The sequence below is a fragment of the Musa acuminata genome, chromosome BXJ3-4 (assembly GCF_036884655.1).
Source record: "Musa acuminata AAA Group cultivar baxijiao chromosome BXJ3-4, Cavendish_Baxijiao_AAA, whole genome shotgun sequence".
Taxonomy (NCBI): domain Eukaryota; kingdom Viridiplantae; phylum Streptophyta; class Magnoliopsida; order Zingiberales; family Musaceae; genus Musa; species Musa acuminata.
This window is the reverse complement of record NC_088352.1, coordinates 37,322,288-37,344,014: the sequence shown is the minus strand read 5'-3', so window position 1 is coordinate 37,344,014 and position 21,727 is coordinate 37,322,288. Positions and strand designations below refer to the sequence as shown.

At 38.4% G+C, this 21,727-nt stretch overlaps 4 protein-coding genes across 24 annotated transcripts in view; 2 read left to right on the top strand and 2 right to left on the bottom strand.

Moving 5' to 3' along the window:
• Nucleotides 1-3,734: 3,734 nt before the first annotated feature.
• On the top strand, nucleotides 3,735-7,675 carry LOC135635033 (uncharacterized). Of its 2 annotated transcripts, XM_065145838.1 has the most exons (5): nucleotides 3,735-4,084; nucleotides 4,904-4,947; nucleotides 5,074-5,132; nucleotides 6,390-6,542; nucleotides 6,909-7,675. In XM_065145838.1, exons 1-5 carry the CDS (start codon nucleotides 3,875-3,877, stop codon nucleotides 7,580-7,582), a joined length of 1,140 nt encoding a protein of 379 aa, XP_065001910.1. In that variant the 5' UTR covers nucleotides 3,735-3,874; the 3' UTR covers nucleotides 7,583-7,675. The 2 variants fall into 2 exon arrangements, with proteins under 2 accessions (XP_065001910.1, XP_065001909.1); XM_065145837.1 differs by having other exon boundaries at nucleotides 3,737-4,084; nucleotides 4,904-5,132.
• Nucleotides 7,676-7,907: 232 nt separating this feature from the next.
• On the bottom strand, nucleotides 7,908-9,506 carry LOC135636419 (ammonium transporter 1 member 2-like). Its single transcript, XM_065148107.1, has 2 exons — nucleotides 9,006-9,506; nucleotides 7,908-8,913 (listed from the first exon to the last, which is right to left on the bottom strand). The coding sequence occupies exons 1-2, from the start codon at nucleotides 9,497-9,499 to the stop codon at nucleotides 7,908-7,910; spliced, it is 1,500 nt and encodes a 499-aa protein (XP_065004179.1). The 5' UTR covers nucleotides 9,500-9,506.
• Nucleotides 9,507-11,880: 2,374 nt separating this feature from the next.
• On the top strand, nucleotides 11,881-14,370 carry LOC135636752 (uncharacterized). Its single transcript, XM_065148760.1, has 6 exons — nucleotides 11,881-12,109; nucleotides 13,034-13,166; nucleotides 13,350-13,490; nucleotides 13,579-13,637; nucleotides 13,783-13,870; nucleotides 13,950-14,370. The coding sequence occupies exons 1-6, from the start codon at nucleotides 11,963-11,965 to the stop codon at nucleotides 14,045-14,047; spliced, it is 666 nt and encodes a 221-aa protein (XP_065004832.1). The 5' UTR covers nucleotides 11,881-11,962; the 3' UTR covers nucleotides 14,048-14,370.
• A 133-nt stretch (nucleotides 14,371-14,503) lies between these two features.
• Nucleotides 14,504-21,727, bottom strand: part of LOC135636750 (uncharacterized) — a 34,818-nt gene continuing 27,594 nt past the window's right edge. For 3 of the 20 annotated variants that reach the window (XM_065148747.1, XM_065148756.1, XM_065148751.1), the window contains 5 exons: nucleotides 20,728-20,809; nucleotides 19,843-19,965; nucleotides 18,100-18,180; nucleotides 16,565-16,690; nucleotides 14,554-14,884 (listed from right to left, as the gene is read on the bottom strand). In XM_065148747.1, coding sequence (XP_065004819.1) covers nucleotides 14,852-14,884; nucleotides 16,565-16,690; nucleotides 18,100-18,180; nucleotides 19,843-19,965; nucleotides 20,728-20,809 — 445 coding nt within the window. In that variant the 3' untranslated portion in view covers nucleotides 14,554-14,851. Of the gene's footprint in view, nucleotides 14,885-16,564; nucleotides 16,691-17,990; nucleotides 18,181-19,842; nucleotides 20,419-20,727; nucleotides 20,823-21,727 lie in introns of those variants that run through there. The other 17 variants (XM_065148748.1, XM_065148757.1, XR_010496024.1 and 14 more) reach the window with 16 other exon arrangements.

Sequence of the window (21,727 nt, the reverse complement as noted above, 5' to 3'; positions counted from 1 at the left end):
TACGATGGAAGTCCGAGATCTACTATGACGGAGAAGGGAAGAAGGCCCGCTACGACGAAAGTTCGAGATATGCTATAGTGAGAAGGGAAGAAGGCTCGATATGGTGGAAGCTTGAGACACACTACGGTAGAGACACCGGGACAAATGTGCCTGATGTGTGTAAATAAGGAAAATTTGACTCACGCCAAATCTGGTATAGCGAAGACACTGGGCCAAATGTACCCGAGTTGTGTGAGTCAGAAAAATTTGACTTACGCTAAATCCGCTATAGTAGAGATGCTGGGCCAAACGTGCCCAAGGCGTGTGAGTCAAGAAAATTCAACTCACACTAAATCTACTATAACTAAGATGTCGGGTCAAATGTGCCAAAGGCGTGTAAGTTGAAAAAATTCAACTCGCTCTAAATCTGCTACGACAGAGACGTCGGGCTAAATGTGCCAAAGGCAATATAAGTTAAAAAAATCCCACCTATGCCAAATCCGCTAAAGTGGAGATGCGAGACTAAATGTGCCTAAAGCATGTGAGTTAGAAAAATTCGACTAGCGCCAAATCCACTATAGTTGAGACATTAGGCTAAATGTGTTCAAGGTGTATGAGTCAAAAAAAATATGACCCACATCAAATTCTCTATGACGGATATATTAGACCAAATATGCCTAAGGCATGAGTCAAGAAATTTTCAACCCACACTAAATCTACTACAATAGAGACATTGGGTTAAATGTGCCTAAGATGTGAGTCAAGAAAATTTGACCCACACCAAAACTAATTTGCTACGATAGTAGTATAAAGCTAATATGTCAAGACACTTGAATCAAGAAAGCTTGACCTGCAAGACGAGATCTCGAATGTTCTCGTGTCAAATGGGCTGAACAACGTACTTCAAACCCTTTTGCAAGTACGGGGAATAAATGATAGGTAATATTCTGGTAACCAATCTCATCTCGCCAACTAGTCACCATAGGTGACTAATTGAATGATAAATATATTGTAATATAAAGTGAGAATATTCTAATAATATTCTTACTTTATATTGGATAATAAATATATTGTAATATCTTTGGATCTATGCAATAGGAATTAGATCATTATGAGATCATGATAATGAGACCAATTCACTTATAAACACATACTCTAAATATTCCTGGTCATAGGTTACTTGAGATGGACATCGAAATAATCAGAGAGACTAGTGTATTATATATCCATCCATATAATGGATGTAGCTGGTCTCATAGCTGCTTGTGTTGGGACACTAGGGATATAATGTAGGTAATCATTGGAGAATGAGTTTACCGAATGATCTGTTAATGAAATATTGGATGGTTAATGATACCTCATCGTTAGACAATAGTTTCATGGTTTTAATTGTGTGTTTGGTCCATACACTTGAGACACCAATAATGCTCTTTATGAGTACTCCACTTTTTCATACTAGACTTATAGGTCTGAAAATTTTAGATCTAGTATAGTCGGTTATCGAGAGTGGTAGCCAACCTTACGAGGGTAATTGAGTATCAATAGAAGATCATTCGCACTCAGTGTCATGAGAGGAATGTCTTGTATATTCTCGCTCAAGCAAATCACTAGTCATGGTCATTCGGATTGAGAGAATCTGATTAGAGCGAGGCTCGAGTAGATTTCGTATGGACTTGATAGTATCATGTTCGGTATACAATCTTTGAGATATTAGGTGGATGATGGACTATAGATACATGGTAACTAAGGACATACATGTTCAATGGATTAGATCCCCTTATACCGTTTAGGGACTATGGCATAGCAGCTTAGTACGTTCATAGTCGATGAGTTGAGTGAATTATTATAGAATGATAATTCACTAAATCATATGGAGTTGTAAGTTAGAAGAAGTTCTGGCAGGTGTAACTCACGATTAGCTCGATATTGGGCCTAAATGATCATACACATATGGTGGATGACGCAATGAATAGAGGATTAAATATGTGATATCTAATAAGCCCATATTTTATTGGATCTATTGGATGTGACCTAATAAGAGCTTAGAGTGGATATTTGGATAGAGATCTAATTTTCATTAAACTAGGGATACTTGGATGAAGATCCAATATCCAATATACTAAGGTAATTAGATGGAGATCTAATACCCAATATGGTAGGATCCATTAGGGTTAGTAAAGATGACTCTTTATAAAAATTGACTCGGACTCTGACAGGGAGCCTTGCCTTCGTGAAAAACTGACAAACTCTCCATTTAGTAGAACTGGATATAAAAATTACCTCCGACACTGATAGAGCTATGACACGTCTTGGCGGTATGCTGCACTCCGCCGACGGAAGGTGCAGTGAAGGGCCACTCATCCCTCTTGGTCGAAGAGATCCTTGAAAAATGAGGTATGAACTCCTTGGTTGGACTTTGGGAAGAAGAGGTGTTGTTAGTGATCCAAGGGCGAGTCGTTGCGCCAGGTAGGTTGAATCAACTAAGGGAGAAGTGCCCCTTATCTCCAATCCGGGGGGGGGAGGGAGAGCCTTGGATCGTTGAGTAGGTGCCAGTAGAACCCTGGTGCTTGGGCTGAGCTGGGTGCGTCATTTTATTGAAATATAGTACGTGCCTTCTCTTCCCAAGAGGGCTTGGGACTGGAGGTAACATCTCTTTGCTTGAATGTTCGCTGGAAGGATGTGCCTGCGATGTTTGGCCCCTCCTTATAACGCTAGAATGATGATGTCATGAGTACTGTCAACTGATGAGTCGGTTCGGTTGGTCCACTATCAAAGGTGCAGGCTCATCCAGGTGCCTCTTCCTAGTTGACGTGGGAGACTTGGTAAGGTGAGACCGCATAGGCTTCCCGATCGAAAGACGTTTTATTGGAGAGGACCTGGTTCGGGATGACCGTGTAGGCAGACTGAGATCCTCCTAGTTGTAAGGTTCCTCCTTAGGGGCTAGCTCATCCGAATGTCTTCGGGCGATCGATGATCCTACATGACAAGCAGACATCGAGGGTTGCCCGGTGTGACCCCTCCAATGCTTAAGTCAACGAAGGGGAGAATACAATAACGTGAGATTGAGTTAGTGTATAGAGAGCCCCCTCTCAACGTGAGCTGATGAGTTTTTTTTTTATACCTGATCCCTATAGCTTCTTATTGGTTGGCTTGGGATAAGATCAAGTTAATCGTGTGATCATTTTGATATCTGATCTTGATAAGATAGGATAATTATTGATCTTAATAATATAAGATGATCATTATCGGTCACTCATATGAGATAGATTGGAACACACTATGATATTATTTTGAGACTGATGAGTTAAGACCCTAGGTATCGACCATTGTAACAAATAAACTGGCATGAGATAAAATCGTGTCGTTCACGAATCATAGACCTTCACCTCGTAGCCAAAAAAAAGCTTCTTCCACTTAAATATCTCTAAATAGGATGATTTCACCAACGCTATTCATTTTTCTAACTCGTCTAATATCAATATCAATTCACTCGCCTAATTACAATATGTTCCATGATCCCATCGATTACAGTCATTGGAACTCGATCATAATTAACAATCTTTTAGTCCAGATGTCATCATTTCCATTATTGATATTTATTTTTTGATAAAAATATTACTAATTCATCCGTCTGCAAATGAGCAATCTTTTTTTTTTTCTGAAAATTATGAATATTTCCATATTAACTTTAGATCATTAAAGGTGTCATCCGCTCTCACAGGTAGTCGCGACTTACGTCGCACTTGTGGTGTCTCTTAAACGGTGTCATGAAGCGGTTTGGGTAGTAGCGGTGTGGCGGAACCGCGGAATCATGTCGCCGCCGCCGAGGTAGGGTTTAGGGGTTTTTTGGGATTTCGATCGAGAATCTCCTCGATCTTCGTCGCGCGACGAGCAGATGTGGAGGTCGCGGTGGAGGAATTGTAGGAGGGGAATCCGGTGGCTATCCTCCGCCACTTCTGCTGCCGCCCGTGGCCATCTGGCTGATGAGGGAGACTGGTCCTACGTCTCAGAATGGTGGAGCGACGGCGGCGATACCGTCTTTCGATCCGTCTCGGATCACGGAAACGGCGTCGTCTCCGTCGTCGCCTACCCTTCGTCCCGACCGGTGCTGACTCTCTCTCTCTCTCTCTCTCTCTCTCCATAACACCAGACGATAGTTCTTTGTCGCGGTCGTTAAACAATGACTTTTTCCCCTCCTTTTTTCTGATTACACCTTAAAACATAAGTCTTTCCTCAAAAACAGATTCAAATGTAAGACTGTAGATGATCTTCGTATAAGTGTGGTTTGATCAGACAAGTGACTTCATGCACTAGATTCTGTCAAGATGGTTTAAAATTTAAATGACTATTCTGGTTCATATGTGTAAGTTGCCATAACTTTTTCGGGTTCTTTTACATTCTTGTGGCATCCCAATTACCTCTGCAATAGAAAATTTTCGCAAGTCTTGAAAATCCAACAGAGTTTTTTGGATATTGTACTTTGCAAGGTTTGAGTGCTTGTTGTGCTTTTTCTTCATATTCTATGCAAGTTCAAATTTCAAAGTATCATATGCACAAATGAGAATCACCTTTCTTACGTTATAATGATATTGGAATTGGCAGGGATGTTTTGTAGTGTTTATAAAATGTGCAAGGTAAGATGTTAGCTAGCTTAGCAGGTAAAGATCTTGATTGTTTATTGTAAGGTCTTGGACTCGAATAACGTCTTCGCCACTTATCTTATGCAAAAAAAAAAAAAATGCAAGGAAATGATGAAATATACAAGTTTATTGTAGACAATTAAGCTTTACCTGATTGTGTTGAAAGTTATGGAATGTATTTGTATTATTATCTACTTATAATCCTTTAAAACATCATATAATGCATCTTTTCCCCCCTTTTTCTATAAACCTACATTGCTTGAGAAGTCTTGTTTATTGTGTAGCCTGCAGAGCAATTGCCTGCTATAGAAAGATCGATTCAACAAAGGTATGAGAAACTCCATCCAGAATCCGAACATGATGGAAGGCTTAAGATTCTTGGTTATCAGTGGCGTGTACTTCATTTTAATGAGAATACTCGCCAAAGCACAGCTAAAATTATGACCGCTTACAGAACTTCAGACCCTTCATCGCTATTTCTGATGCAGCAGCCACATTGTTTGGCTGTACCATGTAATTTCCCTAGCTCACTTTCTCATGTTCTTCTGTTAATCACTTCTCTTGAAAATTGATTTCTTATGTTCCGTTGAAGGGCCTTTTTTTTTTCAGTAAAGATTCCAGCCTTAATGTTGCAAGCAGTCATACCGTAAGTTGATGTGTTCTTTTGACAGATTTGGAAACTTGGTAGCTTTTAGTTAATTACATTTGTAAGCAATAGCCCTTTGTATCTTTTAGTTCAAATGGTGAACTGGTCAACTTGGCTCAACCGACTCTTTCAACCACATTTGCTTATTAGGAATCATATGTAGCTTTTTGTTTCTTATTTCGTAATAGTTCTTCTAGCTGTTAAGATATCCCAAGGGTCATGGTTCGTATTACTGATCCATACCGATATACCAACCAGCTGTCGGTACGATATGTGCCTAGCATACTAGCACATGGTACACTTGGGTGTATCGATGTACCGCCCATACCGATCTTCTGTCGGATTGGTACGTATCACTCATGCCGAGTGGTATGCTTCGGTACGTCAAACCTTGTCAAGGGTTTCATGTTCCCCTTCTAAATGTAAAACTTAATGGCAGAACAATTATATCGAAAAAAAGTTTCATTTGGCCATTTTCCTTAAACATGAAGTGGGCTTACTGTAATAATTTTGCATACTTTGTCCAATATTTGTCTGATAAAAATGGACAATTTCTTGTTAATCATGATGTAGTTGGGGTTTTTGGATATCTCAACTTGTACATAAGTAAATCAACATAATCATGCAAGATATTTTCTGAAATTTCTGTAAGCTTCTACTCTTAGTTCTTCAGCAAGTTGGATAACTTTCATGATCAATACTTGTTGATACATTGATTTACTTTTTTGTAATAGGACAAGTCTGTCATAAAGATGAGTACATATGGAGAAATCTATATCTATTTTTAAAAGTTGGTGTTATTATTTTGAGATTGTGTTCTCTTTTTCATTTTTATGCCTTTATTCACTTGACTTATTAGCAGTGTAAGGTATTGGAATAAACCTAAATTGTGCTCATGATGAGTACACTGAACTTGCCCTCTCCACTGCAACACGTTTACAGAAACCTTATGTTGTAATGCAACATATGGACAGACAAAAGAAAACACGAAAGATAAACATGAAAAGGGGTCTGGTTTATTAAAATTTAATCAATGCCCTCAACTATCTCCCTTGACATTTCTCCTAGATTTTATGTGATCAGCATGATCAACTTTTGATGTCAATAATGTGTTTTTTTGCCAGATCTAAAGAGCATGGTATCAACTGGTTTGACTGCATTGGCTTCTTCCGGTTATGATCTTTCTGGAGCAGTTACAGGGAAAAGAAGCATGAAGATATTATGTGTTGGCCATGGTGGTGGAAGTCTACCATTATTTTTGGCCAGTAAAATTAAAGGTAAATCAATCTTCTTTGCCTGCAGTTTAAATGGTTCTGTCTTGGCTTATCTTTCGTGTTGTTTTTTATGATATTTGATTTTCCATTGGACGGTACTTAGTGAGACTTCACCATTGAAGTTATGCTGAAATCTGCTTTAGGATCAATTTACCAGCAACATTAAAAGGGCATTATCAGTATCCCTTGGAACTATTTATTGTCCATATGCAAGTAAGGGTAAAAAAATAAAAAGAAGCAACTGAAGTTAAGATTCTTTCCAGCAACATACCATGATGGCAGCAATAGTCAATCTTCTACAATGAACTTGAAATGTTATATATAGCTCTTATAACAGTATGCATTCAGATTTTCTGTTGTTATTTTCAGGTGCTTCTGTCCACATTGTGGAGATAGATCCAGTTGTTGTCATGGCTTCTGTTCAGGCAATGGGCTTCCCTGCCTCTGCTGTAAAAGAAACATCAGATAAGTTATCCTTTGATCAATCTTCTTATGCAGACGAAGTATTGTGGGAACACATGCATGAGCGGCTGTTCCTTCACAGATCAGATGCAGAGGACTTTGTACTCAACAGCCATGACATCTATGATTTGGTGTTCATTGATGCTTATGATGGTGATGATATTTTTCCACACAAGCTGTGGGATCGACAAGGGCCATTCCTTGAATCTCTTCGAAGCAAAGTTCATCCAATCCATGGTACTGTTGTCGTCAATCTCCATTCTGATTCTGAAGTGTTGAGCATGGATATGAAGGATTACTCTCTGTGCCAAAGCATACTGCCCATGAGTAGGTATATTTCACAGGTCCGCAAGGCTTATGAGGAGCATTTCGGCTTAGCATATTTTTTTTCAGTTCCTTGGCTATGTAATATTACTCTTGTTGCATGCAGTGGGATGGGTTTAGGCATTAATGGCAGAGAATTAGACAAAAATCTCGTTCTAAGTGCTCTTATTTCCAAATGCTATCTGGTAGAGTTCGTCCTGGGCTTGCCATTTCCTTGTTTACCATACATTAAGAGAGGATTTATGTCATTTGACTAATTAGCCTGCATGTAAGAATTTTGTTGTTGTTTTTCCTTGCTCCGTAGTTTCAGGGCAGTGAAGTTGAATATGGAATTCATGTGAATTGCCTAATGACTTATTAGATACGATTATTAGTTCTTGAAAATTTTCCTTAGTTGGACTTGGATCTGTCAATAGATACTGGATGTGTTGTTGGCAGGGAGTTGATCAGTACTTTGGTATCCATCCATTGCATTCATGTTGCCTATTCTATCAGTCCACATCAGGCTATACACAACTTGAAACAACAAGTGGATTGCTCAACTTCAAAGCAGGTTTGGATTGGTTGGATGGGCTTGCATGGCTACGCATCGTTCGGTTCGGCGGCCTGCGGGGGTGTAGAGGGATCCACCCGGGCGGCGGCGGACTTGAGCTGGAAGCTGGCGAGCTGATGGTGGCCGGGGTCTTCGTCGTGGTAGACGTAGGCGAAGCCGCCGTGCCGGGTGAGGTCCATGCCCTTGAGCTCGTCCTCGCGCGAGATGCGGAGCAAACCAAGCTTGTGGAGGATGAAGAAGAGTGGCCCCATGGTGCAGCTGACCCATCCGATGTTGATCAGTATGGCGATGATGTGCGCACCAAGCAGCCTGCCGCCCCCTCCCATGAAGAGGCCGTAAGGCCGGCCGGGGCGCCCTGGGTACGCCTCGTTCACGTACTTCTCCTTGGCGAAGAGGGCGGTGAAGAGGATCCCCCAGGCGCCGCAGCCGGCGTGGAGTTGCGCCGCCTCGAGGGGGTCGTCGTACTTGAGCTTGGCGGCTAGCGTGTTGAGCCCGATGAGTACCCAGGCGGAGACGAAGCCGCAAACGATGGCGGCCCAGGGGTCGACGACGGCGCACCCGGAGGTGATGGCCGCGAAGCCGCCGAGTAGACCGTTGCAGACGTCGACCACGTTCCAGTGGCCCGTCTGGAGGCGCTTGCCGAAGAGGGTGGTCAGCGCCGCTGCGCAGCCGGCGAGGGTGGTGGTGACGGCGGTGCGGCCGACGGCGGACCACTGGCCGTTGATGCTCCCGCTGGGGCCGTAGGACTTGAAGATGGTGACGAAGGACCCGGGGTTGAACCCGAACCACCCGAACCACAGGAGGAAGGAGCCGAGCACGACCAGGGAGGCGGAGTGGCCGCGCAGGGCCACGGTGCGGCCTTCGTGGTCGAACCGCCCGATGCGGGGGCCCTCGATGAACGCGCCCCAGAAGCCAGCGATCCCCCCCACCATGTGCACCACGCCGGACCCTGCGAAGTCGATCACCCCGGACTTGAAAAGGAGCGACTCACCGAGATTTCGGCCGGCCGATGCCCATCCATCACCAGACCAGTACCTGCGCATCATCAGATCACAGATGCCTGTCTCATCACCAAACCCACATAATTCGGAACATCTACAAAGAAAGGGCGATAGAAAGTGGATCACCAGTGGGAGAGGACGGGGTAGACGAAACCCGTGAGGAAGGAGGAAAACATAAGGTAGGAGCTGAACTGTGTTCGCTCAGCGATGGATCCGGAGGTGATGCCGGCGGCGGCGATGGCGAAGGCCCACTGAAAGAGGAAGTTGGAGTAGTCGAACCCAGCCTGAGGCACCTCCTCGAGCCCGAAGAACTGCTTACCGATGAAGCCGTTCGACGGGGTACCGAACGCGAAGGCGAAGCCGAAGAGGTAGTAGAAGATCCCACCCGCCGCCGCATCGAGTACATTGGTGAGCATGATGTTCATGGTGTTCTTGGCACGCACCGACCCGGCGCAGAGCATCGCGAAGCCAAGCTGCATGGCGAACACGAGGTAAGCCGAGAACAGCAGGTAGGTGTTGTCGATGGCGTAGCCGGCATCGACGAACTGGTTGCAGATGTAATCGGCAGCGTCAGTGGCGTTGCCGAGGAGCGGAGCCAGTTGTGATGCGTCGCAAGCCATCTCTAGTTTCAGATTAAGGTGGTGTTCAAGTAAAAGAAGAAGCAGAAGAGTTGGAGAAAGGAAGGAGCAAGGTTGCGTTATATTGGCTACAAAAGTGTTGGTAAAAGACAAAAGAAGAGGAAAAGAGAGAGAGAGAGAGAGAGAGCGAGCGATGCCATTTGTGTTTTGTATTCATCATTCCAAATGTAAGCTAAATATATATTCCCAGAATTAAAATTTTGCACGTATATTATTAAAAACTAATCTTTATTAGCTCCTATAAGTTAATTGTTTATTAGAAATATCAATATAATGTGCAGCATAATCAGATTCGATGGGGTTGGAATCATAGACTTGCAATTTCGACAATTTTGGTTTTGATAATAGAGAGAGAGAGAGAGAGAGAGAGAGAGAGAGAGAGAGAGAGAGAAATAAAGATAATAATATAATAATAATATAAAAAATAAAGAAATAATTATCTGATTTATGATTTAAGAAGAATATTTTACAAACGGAGGAGTCGCACTCTTACATATTATCGAAAACATAAGTGTGATCTCGCACCGCTCGATGAAAAAGGAATTCAAGTCATTGATTAATCTTCTTCGTTCATTATAATACTTTAATCACTTTTTATAGACCTAAGTAGAAGAATAAAAAGAAAAATATTGAACTAAGAAATATTGTAATCATATCGAATATAGAATAAGTTCTAATAATTCTAACTTGCTTTAAAACTGGGATGGCTCCCTTGACATATGTATTTCTTTAATTCTGGATAGGGATGTTGCAATAATATACTAAACAATCGATATAATTATTATATTATATATGTTCTTTAAAACTTTAACATAGATTATCATGAAAGGTTCATTATATAATTTTTTTTTTTTGTGTTCGAATCAGTATAATCAAAAGGATAATTTTCAAGTGATAGAGATGCAAAATCTATTATTTTAACAGTCTTAAGAAGTAAAAGATAACCAATATTAATGTCACTGTTTATGAGTTAAATTAGAACAGATAAAATAATTAATATTAGTAGTACGAGAAGAGATAAAAAAGAAAGCTAAAAAAATTTAACAAAAACTATAAATAAAGTATTTTGAACTTAACTTAATGTATGACTTTTTACGATCTCAATAACGACAGAAGATTTATACAGCTATCCTCAAATTATTAAGACTTATGATTTTGTTGTTGTTTATTATCTAACACATATATGATTATGAGAGCTCTATATAATGGTGCACCACTAAGTGATTTTGATCTATAAATCTGTATGACCAACATATATTTATCTTTCCACATATGTGCACATAATTGTATAAGATTTTAATTTGTTTTGCAATCATAAATATATAGGAATATCAAAGCATCTTAGAAATGTTTTTACTAATGTAGTTAGGCCAACTCATACCAACAAATAGCTTCAATTATGCAATTAATTGAACAATATTAATGTTTAGCACTTCCTGTGGCCTGGCACCAATTCACCTGAGATCTCCTTCAACACTCAATCTTAAACTAATTCTTTCTTCCCTTGTTTACTGCAGTAATTAGTGATACTTAATTGACATGATAACTCTTGTTTCATGACATTGGACATTTCTCAGCAGCTTCTGATAGAACTCAGGAACAGCTGCAATGGTAGTTGATGTTCTTATAGATTTCCATTTGATATGGTCATCTTCTTTATTTTGTCTGAACTCATCAAGTCTTTCCATCTTAACAGCAACAAGCATAACATAATGTGTTCAGAACTATTCAGCTTCTACTTGTGTCTTGAAAATTTATGATGCTTTTCTCAACCTCCAACTTTGCTGTTCATTTCCTGAATAATCAGCATTTTTGCTCAAACAATGGATGTTCCTTTCGCAGATTGTGAAGATTGGGTGGTGTTAAGGAAGTAAGACTTTGCCCAATATTAATTATCGTCCCAATTAGGAGTTCAAACTTTGGGTTTGGGTTTTATGAGCTCAGCACTGCAGCTCTCAAGCTGATGTTTCTTTTTCCTTCTGTCTGTTGCTTATGTGACATGAACACCATATTATATGTGGGAGATTCAGTGGACAGCAGAACCCCATATCTGTGAAAGGCATTTGATACCAAAGCCATTATTTATTGGCGTTGACAAGAATCTGGAAACAAAGTGCATTCAGTTCTATTATGTTCTTAGGATCATCATCACCAAAAACAAGGTGTTTTTGGCCTTCTTCTTGAATATTTAATGAGCTTTGTTATCATCGTTGACTTCTAAGCAAAATGCTTGTTAAGCAAATTCTTGAATATTAATTTTCTATCATTAGTTACATGTCTGTGTCGATCGACTGAATCACCTACGAGACGGATTGTTAATTACAGGTGATTCGTCGTCGAGGCGAGACGAATCAACCGATCGAGCCGGCCGGTTCGGCCGTTGCCCTCAAACCGGGTGGATTTAGTTGGCGGAGATCTGTGGTTCGTTGGGGGCGCTCGAGTTGGATGGAGGACGACGACCGGTGTTCCTCGAGCAACCCGGGAGGGATCGGGCAGGAGGAGGAAGATGAGGACGGGAAAGTTCTCCGATTCCTCGACTCTTTGGATAGCTATCTTACGCTACTCGATGCCTTGTCTTCCACCCTTCGCCAGGTAAGTCCACCCTTTCGTTGCTCATTTTTTTGCTGCTTCTTTAGATTAGAAATCAGGTCGGCTCGATGTCAGTCTTGTTCGACTCTCGCTGATTGTGCAATCATGAATTTTCCGGCTTCGTGTCGGCGCTGAATGAGATTTTCCCGGATCAAAAAAGCAATTTTTAGGGTAAAATGATCTAAAAGTCTTCTTCTTCTTCTTAAACATGTCCTTGTACAGTTCAATAGATTTCATGGAAATTAGGGGAAAATAAAGATAGATCTTCGAGAGGAAAAAGGAAATTCCATCTGCAGATATAACAAGGCCCTTTTTTTTTGCCCTATCGGCAACGCCCTTTCTTCGTACAATTATATAAAAAAATATATATATAACATAATTTTAGTAAATACAATCCCTCAATTACCAATCAAACTTTTATTTTCCACAACCCCTCAATTATCATTACTTCATACAACCCGTTTCATTCGCGGATCGATCATCCCCATGAGCACCGACACCGGAACCTAGCTGTGTCCCCTCCGACCATCTCGGACGATAGGAGGAGAAGAAGACGAAGAAGGGAAAGAAAAAAAAAGCTATATAAAAAGAGTCGAAAGAGTGTTGAAATTAAATGATAAGTTGAGAGCATTTACATCTATTTGCTGAGAGATATCTTAGGAATACTAAAAGTTGAGATTGTAAGTAGCAAGAAAAGAGTTGCTGATAGAAATCCCGTTAAACAATTTTCCTTCCATGTGTAAATCTCTGAAGGATATTTTGATCCATTTCATATGTTCAATATTCTTGATCATGAGATTGTGATCATGTTAACTTCATGCACTTAATGTAGCTGCTTTCTGTATCACATTGAGCTGATCTATGGAACTTAGTGCTTGTGATTTATGCCTTTCTATTCCATTTAGAGAAGACATTTCTTGGCTGCAGGGATGGTTCGAACTAGCTAGTGCTCGTCACTCGATGGGTTCATCGCGCATCTCAAGTGTGTTGCTTGACCAGAAAGTACAGTCTGCTGCAACCACATTTCAAGTTAGAAAATCTATTGATGGATCGCCATCAGGTATCTTATGAATATGTTGCGTCTGAAATAAAATTGCTGTTGGATGAGAATGTCTGTGGCAGTTCTGCATCATGATTTAATCCGCTGACTACATAGTTGATATTTGTAAGATTGACATCTCAAACTTGTAGAATATTTTTTGCATATGAATCTTGAAGATAAAAAATCCTGTATCTACTACAGAGTCACATCCAAGTTTTGCTATTTCAAAATGGGCATCTTCGAGGGATGGGAAATGTTCTTTCAGGGAGTTGGAAGTCAGTCGTGTACAAAAGACATCTAAGAATTCAGAATTAAGGCATCGAGGTTCATCCAACTTCTACGGTATTAAATTCCGTTTGAACTTTTTTCCTGTATCTTTCAACCTCTCCTTATGGTAGAATGGATAACAAAATGTCTTCATTGATTTTAGATACTACAGAGGAACATGACTTGACAATCAATGCATCTTCTACCATTAGTGATAGTGATGTAAGTTATGTTGTCTTGAAAAATTGATATGTTACGGAAACAATCTGGAATGCTTTTTTTTTTTTTCCTCTGATGGTGTAATTTATAGAAACGATGTTCCGAAATTTGAATGTTGTAGCTTAAAGTTTCTTCTTTCAAACCATAGATTCAGAAGGAGAGGTCTAAATCCTTATCAGTCTTTGGAACTTTGGTGTCTCCAAAGCTCCGTGGTGCCCAAGTTTCGTTTGAGACAGGTTTGTCATGTCCATGAAGTCATCATTCTTTTTTGAACGTAACACTTCCATCTGCCAAAATCTACCTCGCTTTGTGCAGCACTTGATGCCATAGTAGAAATTGCAAATATCCGGTCTTCGATGCTCTCTGCCTTCACTCAATTACAACAAGAAATGAAGGAGAAGGATTTAGGTTGAGATCTACCACTTTCGGCTGAGCATCCGGTATTGTGCTTCATCAGCCACTCAAAAAGGATAGCACGATATGAGCTTTTGTTTACAAGATTGATGTTAGAACGACAATGCTTGTAATATGGAGAAGGAAACATTGTCTATTTGGCATGTCTGCTGCTACATGAGATATGCTGACCTTTTGATCGATATGCCTTCGTCACAAAGAATTGGCAATGATATTTCTCCAACTGTCTCAGAATGTTTCGTTAACCATTGGTACATCTATTAAGAACTAGTGGAAAGATATTCTCCAATTGGAATACATACCATTGATGCGTGTGTGGCTATATCTCTCAGGATCTTAGAACTAATCATTTATGCGGTTACTTTTGTGGTTAGAGAACTATGTGATTGCAGCTGCTATCACATAGCAGGACTTTGTGGTTAGAACTTTGAGCCCCATTGTTACATGCACATCTATGAAATGAATAAAAATAATGATAATAAAATATTTTCTGGCATTGAAAACATACCCGACTTGCAGTGCAAATTAGCTTGACATTCTATCATGTTATCACCATCCCCACTGAGAAAACAACAGGTACATCAATCCACTAAACATCAGATTGTCATCAAGTTTCAGTCGATCGACCAGAATATCAAAAATTATATTGTAATCGATCTTGATACCCCCAGTTGTCATATAAATAAATGTCCAACACAAAAGATAAGAGAATATCAGGACCTCACAAAACTTAATAGAAGAAGGTTGGAGGTGCAAGAATGAACTGAATTAACTCAAGAAGATGCAATTGCATGATGGCTCCCTCAAACCGTCCGTCGATAGTTTGATCTCACTTTCTGCGACAAGACAGTATTTCCAAGTTAAACCAGGTTCCAGTCATACCTTCTAGTGCTGAATTAGTAAAATATGGATACATGTCATTTATAATGCATAAAAGAAAGCTTTTGGCTATAGCAGTTTCATGACAGGCAGACGATAACAAATGCCTGATCATGGGATTACATCCCAGATGTAAGTATGGTGCATTCATCAATTGTTTGTGCCATTTGAAGGCTGTAAAGCTTGAATAATGAACTGGACAATATCAAATGCTAACTCAAAATTAACCAACAACTAAGCCACCTTGCATATTCATGTATCACAAAACCATGAATCTTTATGTATAAATGCACTGATGCAACATCCAGTTAAACTTGCTTCAAAAGAAAAAGTTCATAATTTAATCATGTGTAGGTATTCCAGAAGCGTCTAAAGTATGATTGTAAATTATAAGGTGTGTCTACAACCAAGTTGATAAGTGAAAATCAGAAAGCTGATAGAAATATGGTAACTCTGGGTTAAAAATAACATGAGTAATTTCAAATTTCAGCATAAGGATACTAAAAGGATTATCATTTACACAAGAATATGTTGGCCAAGGAAAAAATCATTACCCATCAAAAAGTTATAAATGATACTAGGTATTTATCAGCTTATGCTTTTCAAAGTGCACTTGAAGAATCCAGGCAACTTGTTGCTAACTCAGAAGTACTATCCTTATGGACACCTCATTTTAGATAAATACCTCAATTTTGACATAACTAGTTACATGCAAACAACACTAGTTATGTTCTTTTCCTATCATGACCACCAGTGAACAACACTAGCTGCCACAATGGTCATTTACAAAGTATGTGGTATCCTATTTAAAACATCTGAAAAGACAATAAACATGCTTGTGAAATGAAAAGCATAAAGAAAAAATTGTGATCAGGCAATTTGCCACAAAAACCAAAAACTAGGTAAATAATCGAAAAAGGTCATCAGTTTTCTAAAAGATTTTGTTACTTTATGGGTCATTGTTAGCTGCAGATTCTGGAAGTTTCTACTTTGTAGAGAATGAAATGTTTTATAGTTCTGCTATTTTTGCTCTATTCTAAAATATCTTATTTCCTACTAACTATACCTCTGCTGTGAGCCTCTTTTTTTGTATGTCATCAAGGAATTTGGTTCTTATATAATCCCTTAGAGTTAACATCGTTCAAGAACTAGTTTCTGTTGTCCAAAACAAAAAGGATACTATTTTTACATTTTTGCTGAAATTTTAGTGTTATATCTTCCTTCACTTGTTTCACTATTATCCTTTCTTGTATATAAGCATTTTATGAGACTTCAACTGCAACCTTCTCATCTCTTCTTATGAATTTGATGTCTATGATCCCAGTTATTATCTTGATTCTCTCCTATTCCAAATACATGGTGCACATACGAATTATCAGCAGCTACTACTTTCAACAATTATGTTAGAAGATTAACTGACAACAAATATTTGTACCTATCCACCTTTTACAAGAAAGTGGTTTCCAAGTTTAAATAAATAAATCTTCTCCGAAGAATAGGCTTGACAATTCTAGAAAATGCATTTACACCAGCTTTATCTTTTATTCTTAAGCAATTCAATATACAAAAAATAAGTGATAATCTAGAAGCATAATTTAAATTAATCAAACATTAATGACAAGGATCCACAGAAGAACCTCCAAAAGAGTGATGTAATAGAAATCTTCCATATGCTGCATAAGGGCAGTCCCATCTCTGATGGAACGGAGGAGATTAATCTCGGTCTGTAATATTTGTTCAATAAGTTGCTTCTCTCCTTTCATCTGCATAGAAGGTTTCTCTTCATCAGAGACCACTTCAACATCATACAGCATCTTTCACAAGATATGCGAGTTTTTTTTGTCTTTTTTAATCAAGGACTTTGATAGAATATATACTATACTGAACATATGTAAGCAGGATGAGGATCATATATGGGGTTGAATGGGAATCCACAACAATAAAAAAGAACCAAGTTATGTTTATTCTTCATATGAAATGGCTAACCAGGAAAGGTCAATTAGTAAAAGGATTCAACTTTGACTATATTGGAAGACACAATAAGGTAAGAAACAATGAGAAAGGGAATCAAAGAGAGTATTTGCGAAGCATTATCTCTTTTTGTTATGATGAAGAAAGCCTAAAAGTCATATAATCTAAACATTTTCTTTTGAATTTGTAGTATATATGATTTGTGGCATCGCCTAAGTGTATGCATGTAGGTGTGTCCTTTTATGATAATCAACAGTTTAAGGTTGAAAAAGAATTTATATCGATGCATGTTTACATGGTTCTAAGACATCAGATAAAGGAGATGAGTAATTTACAGTGAGAAATGGTTGTAGTCATTTACAGGGAAATGCAATTAATGATAAGAGCAAAATAATCACACAACATGGTTCAGTTTAGGCATTACCAAAAGAAGAGCTATAGTTCACCTAAAGATAAAGTGAGCCTATTGCACAAGGTTCTATGGGAAGGAAAGGACCAAAGAAGATAACAAAAGATGGCAAACGATGACATGACACTGCTAGACACACATAAAGGAGATTGTCCAACATCAAATAGTTAAAAATCTGGTTCTTTGAATTTGTTGTTATCTCAAAGGACTATAAGACAGACCAGGCAGGGGTCCATCAAAAGTGTTCAAATGAGTACGGAAAGCAATGTTGCTTCAGTTGAAGCATGCTTCCATATACTGAAATTAGAACAAGTGACTCAAATTGTTTGTTTGTTATATTTCTAGAATTAGTAAGAACACGTCAATAATTTCTGGTTACACCTTTGTCCTAAGTTACTATTCAGATATTCTAGATATACGGCAAACATAAATGGAAAAAATTACTATCTTCTTTTATATAAGGAATACCATCAAATGCTTGTGGACACCATCATAGGTTCAAATCTAAGCATTCATGTGCACCTATAAACAAGCGGTGGCATATCGACAAATGTCATTATTGTTACACTGACCACCAGGCTATGAGGCTTTCCCGGGGGATGTTTTCTATATACATTCTCATCTCTTAGAAAGAGCCGCTAAACGATCAGACCAGACAGGTGCAGGTAGCTTGACTGCCTTACCCGTCATTGAAACACAAGTTGGGGACATATCGGCCTATATCCCCACCAATGTGATCCCCATTACAGATTCGCTGCACAAACATTAATGTATGGCAAGGGTGACACTTACAAACTCATTCACAAGAATATCAGGTGTGGCTTCTCCAATTACATCACTTTGATACCCATCTCCTAGAAATTCTCTATTTACCTGTAGCAACATGTATCAGAATATCAAGTGTAACATACACTGGTTGCTGATGAATAAACTCGCTAACAATAGTATTTATGGGTCAAAAAGATTGCACAAAACTGAGAATTGACGAAGTAATTAATTCAAATACATTTACATTTGGCAAGGCATAAAAATGGTCAAAAGTGAAAGTTAAAGAGAAAAAATAGGCTCACTTAAACATATGGTTGTCAACCCTATTCATCCTTGGAACCAAGAAAGAACAATAATAAGCTGTTTTAGGCAGCCTTATAGTTTTCTTAGGCATCCCTATACCTGTTCATGCACCACTAATCTTGATTTACTCATCTCATCTGATTGGAGTGTCCATGAGGCTATACCTGTTCTATCTTCTTAAACGATTTTCCCAAATTTCTTTTGTGAAAGCTATATTTTACTGTTCACAAATATATATATTTTTATTGTATATTTTCCAGTAACACCAAACATCCATCTCAACAACACTGAATATGTGTTGTTTGCTGACTATCTAATTTCAGTCTATAAAGCATTGTTTGCCTTACAATTAGTCTGAAAGGCATGTGACAATCACATAAACTCAACTCCTGATGCCCCTCTACAAATATCCCACTTTAACTCTGTTACATCAGTCTCCCCTTTCTACAGAGTTATAGATCTATATGGTTCCTGAACTTTTCATTTGTCTATGTTTAGTTGTTTACTATATTCTTGTTTCTTCTCTTGGCATTATTCGAGTTTCACAAAGTATATTTTTGGTTTTAGATCAAGAAAACCAATTACAAACAGGAACCAATTTATCATATGTTCCAAATCATCACAATAAAGAGAGCGATATTAGGTCTCCTAAAATAGAAGCAACAATAGCAATTTAAGGGATGGAATGAGCAACTGCCTATCATGTCTGTGATTTACATGAAACACCATTTGGAAGTTGAATGTTACCCACATGGCAATGAATTTAAAGGATGCAATTAACACCATAATCTTTAACTCTGCAAGGTAGATTCAACCAAAAAAAGTTTCCATAGAGGCATAAACCATAAACTATATAAATCAATTAACATCTCTTCTGGTTTACTGAATTTCTGCTCGGTCACCTAACTACTGACACCTGCCTATGAAGAAACAGCTACTGAAAGCAACAGGCTAGAATTTAAGTGAATGTCCCAGGAAGATCTTTAAGAAATTCAAATCTTTTTGAAAAAGTGATACTGTTATCATTTTCAGACAACAGAGGCTTAGAGCTGCAGCTCAAAAATGCATTTGCTTTATATGTCATAGGATATTTACAAAGCAAACCATCAATACATGATCAAAGGCATTTAAAATCATGAAGCTAATTCTCTGCTCTGCTTTTACCAGGATGCTGGCATATGATGTTGTGTACACTATTCATAAAATTGAGAGAAAATACCACAAGGTCCAAAGTCCAGTGAAAGGCTATTTAACAACTGAATATTCTTCAGTCTTCATACCCGTTATTCTATTAACAATAATTGTTACCCTGGATGTATGAGGCTATGAGCAGTATTCATAAATAAAAGCCATCTATAAGAACCAAGGGTAACATCTACCAATATAACTTGCTACTCACCAATAAATGAAGAATGTTTGTATAAGAAGCTTGCATGACTTTTACCAATATAACTTACTACTCACCAATCCCTCTAAATCTCCAGCTGCAAGATAAACAGGTTGAGCAACATGGCAGTAGCCCATAAGACGAGGCACTGTTGGAATAATGTCTCTGTGGTTCACAATTCTCCAGCTATCTTTGACCTTCTGTACGTTTTGTTTTTCTTAAAGAACTTTTTGCATAAAATAAGTGGCAAAAAAACATGATAAAGGGACCTTTTCCAAAAGTTAACTACTTGTGGAATTGTAGATGACAAACAAAAAGAGTTCTACGCTAGAATAGTAAACGAGTTTAAACAGAGTTAAGCATGGGGTTGTAAAATTAAGACATACAAGCTGCTACTAGAAAATTCAACAAAATATTTACCACATCAAGCTTCAAGGGGATACACATTATCAAGTTGTGAACCAATTAGTTTCAGAAATTAGAATATCAATAAAGCTGCTTAAATAATTAAATACAGGGAGCCTGGAACAAAGGGCTACTTAGCAGTTATTACCTGAGAACTGATGGCATCATTGATAAATAAGCATTTATTAGTTGAAAGCAACAATTTGTTGTAGTTGGTCAATTTGCCTAATGATGTATAATCTCTAAAGCTGCACATAATGTTAAAAGGTATTACCTACTCCTTTTTTGTACACAATATAAATGCCAACTCTTGAGCTAAGCAAGATAGATAAATAAGAATTGACAAGGTAGTTTCTGGATTTATCTTGCTATTTGATAGTATAGAATATGGATTTCTGATTAGAAATATGTTAAGTATTTAATAACAGGAAATGATTTTTGAAAATTATGTTAAGAATGATAAGAGTGTTAATCCAAGCCAATATACAACAAAGGGAAACAAATCAATGTATCATATATCTCATCATGAACCTAGGGTGCAGCTACCTCTTCCATACCTCATTATAGAGCTCAGCAAACCTTCTATTTCCAACTCGAGGAGAACCGAAGTTGTACATCGTAACCGTAATTTGTCCATGCCTACAAATAACAACTTAAGATACATATGAGTTGGATTTAGAGAAGAAAAGCTAATATCAGGAAAAAAAAGAAGATGGTAGTATACCCAAATTATGGCTGTCTAAGGCACACAATTATATTTGTGATAGTAATTCATATGAAAATAATGCATACTGTAAAATATACCAAATGAATTACCATGAGTAGAATGAGAGCTATGGTGCAAATATGATATAGTAATTGCTTACAGAGATCTAGTTTAAAAATCTGTTAATATTAGCTTATTTTATGCAAAGATCAAACTTGTGCATTAACATGCTATAGTCAGATTACATAATCTGTATTACTTCAGAGTTCAGAATAGTATAGACTACTGCATGCAGCAAATATGAATTTCAAGAACATTTCAAATTCTCAAGACTGCTGCATCCACTAGTACAAATACCCAGTTATAAATCACATTATTTTTTCCAAGGTAATAAATTGAAACATACTAATACCCAGTTCAATCATAAAATTCAAGCCATGGAAACCCTTAAATGGTGATACTCTGAAATTTAGGGTGGAATGCTTTGAAACTAGTCCTGGATACTGCAGACCTGTAGTATCTGTCAGGAGAGGAGGAAGAAAGATGGGGCAGTGGAGGCGGAGGCCAGGGCTTATAGAATCAATGCTGCAAGGGAGAGAAGACATCAACCTGACATCCCATCTACTCCTTTCTCATTTTTTTTGTTTCCTTTCTTTTGAAATTTGACTGATACCAAAGGACATACAGTCGATACGTTAGTATCCTACATTCCTACCAATCCAAGAGGGACCTATGTACTTGTACCTCACTTCGTAATCCTTGGTCCAGCTAATCAGCTAGTCTGTAAAATATAAAGATCAGCTAGTATTTTGAAATTTGACTTTCTTTTCCTTCTTGTTTTTTCATAGGTA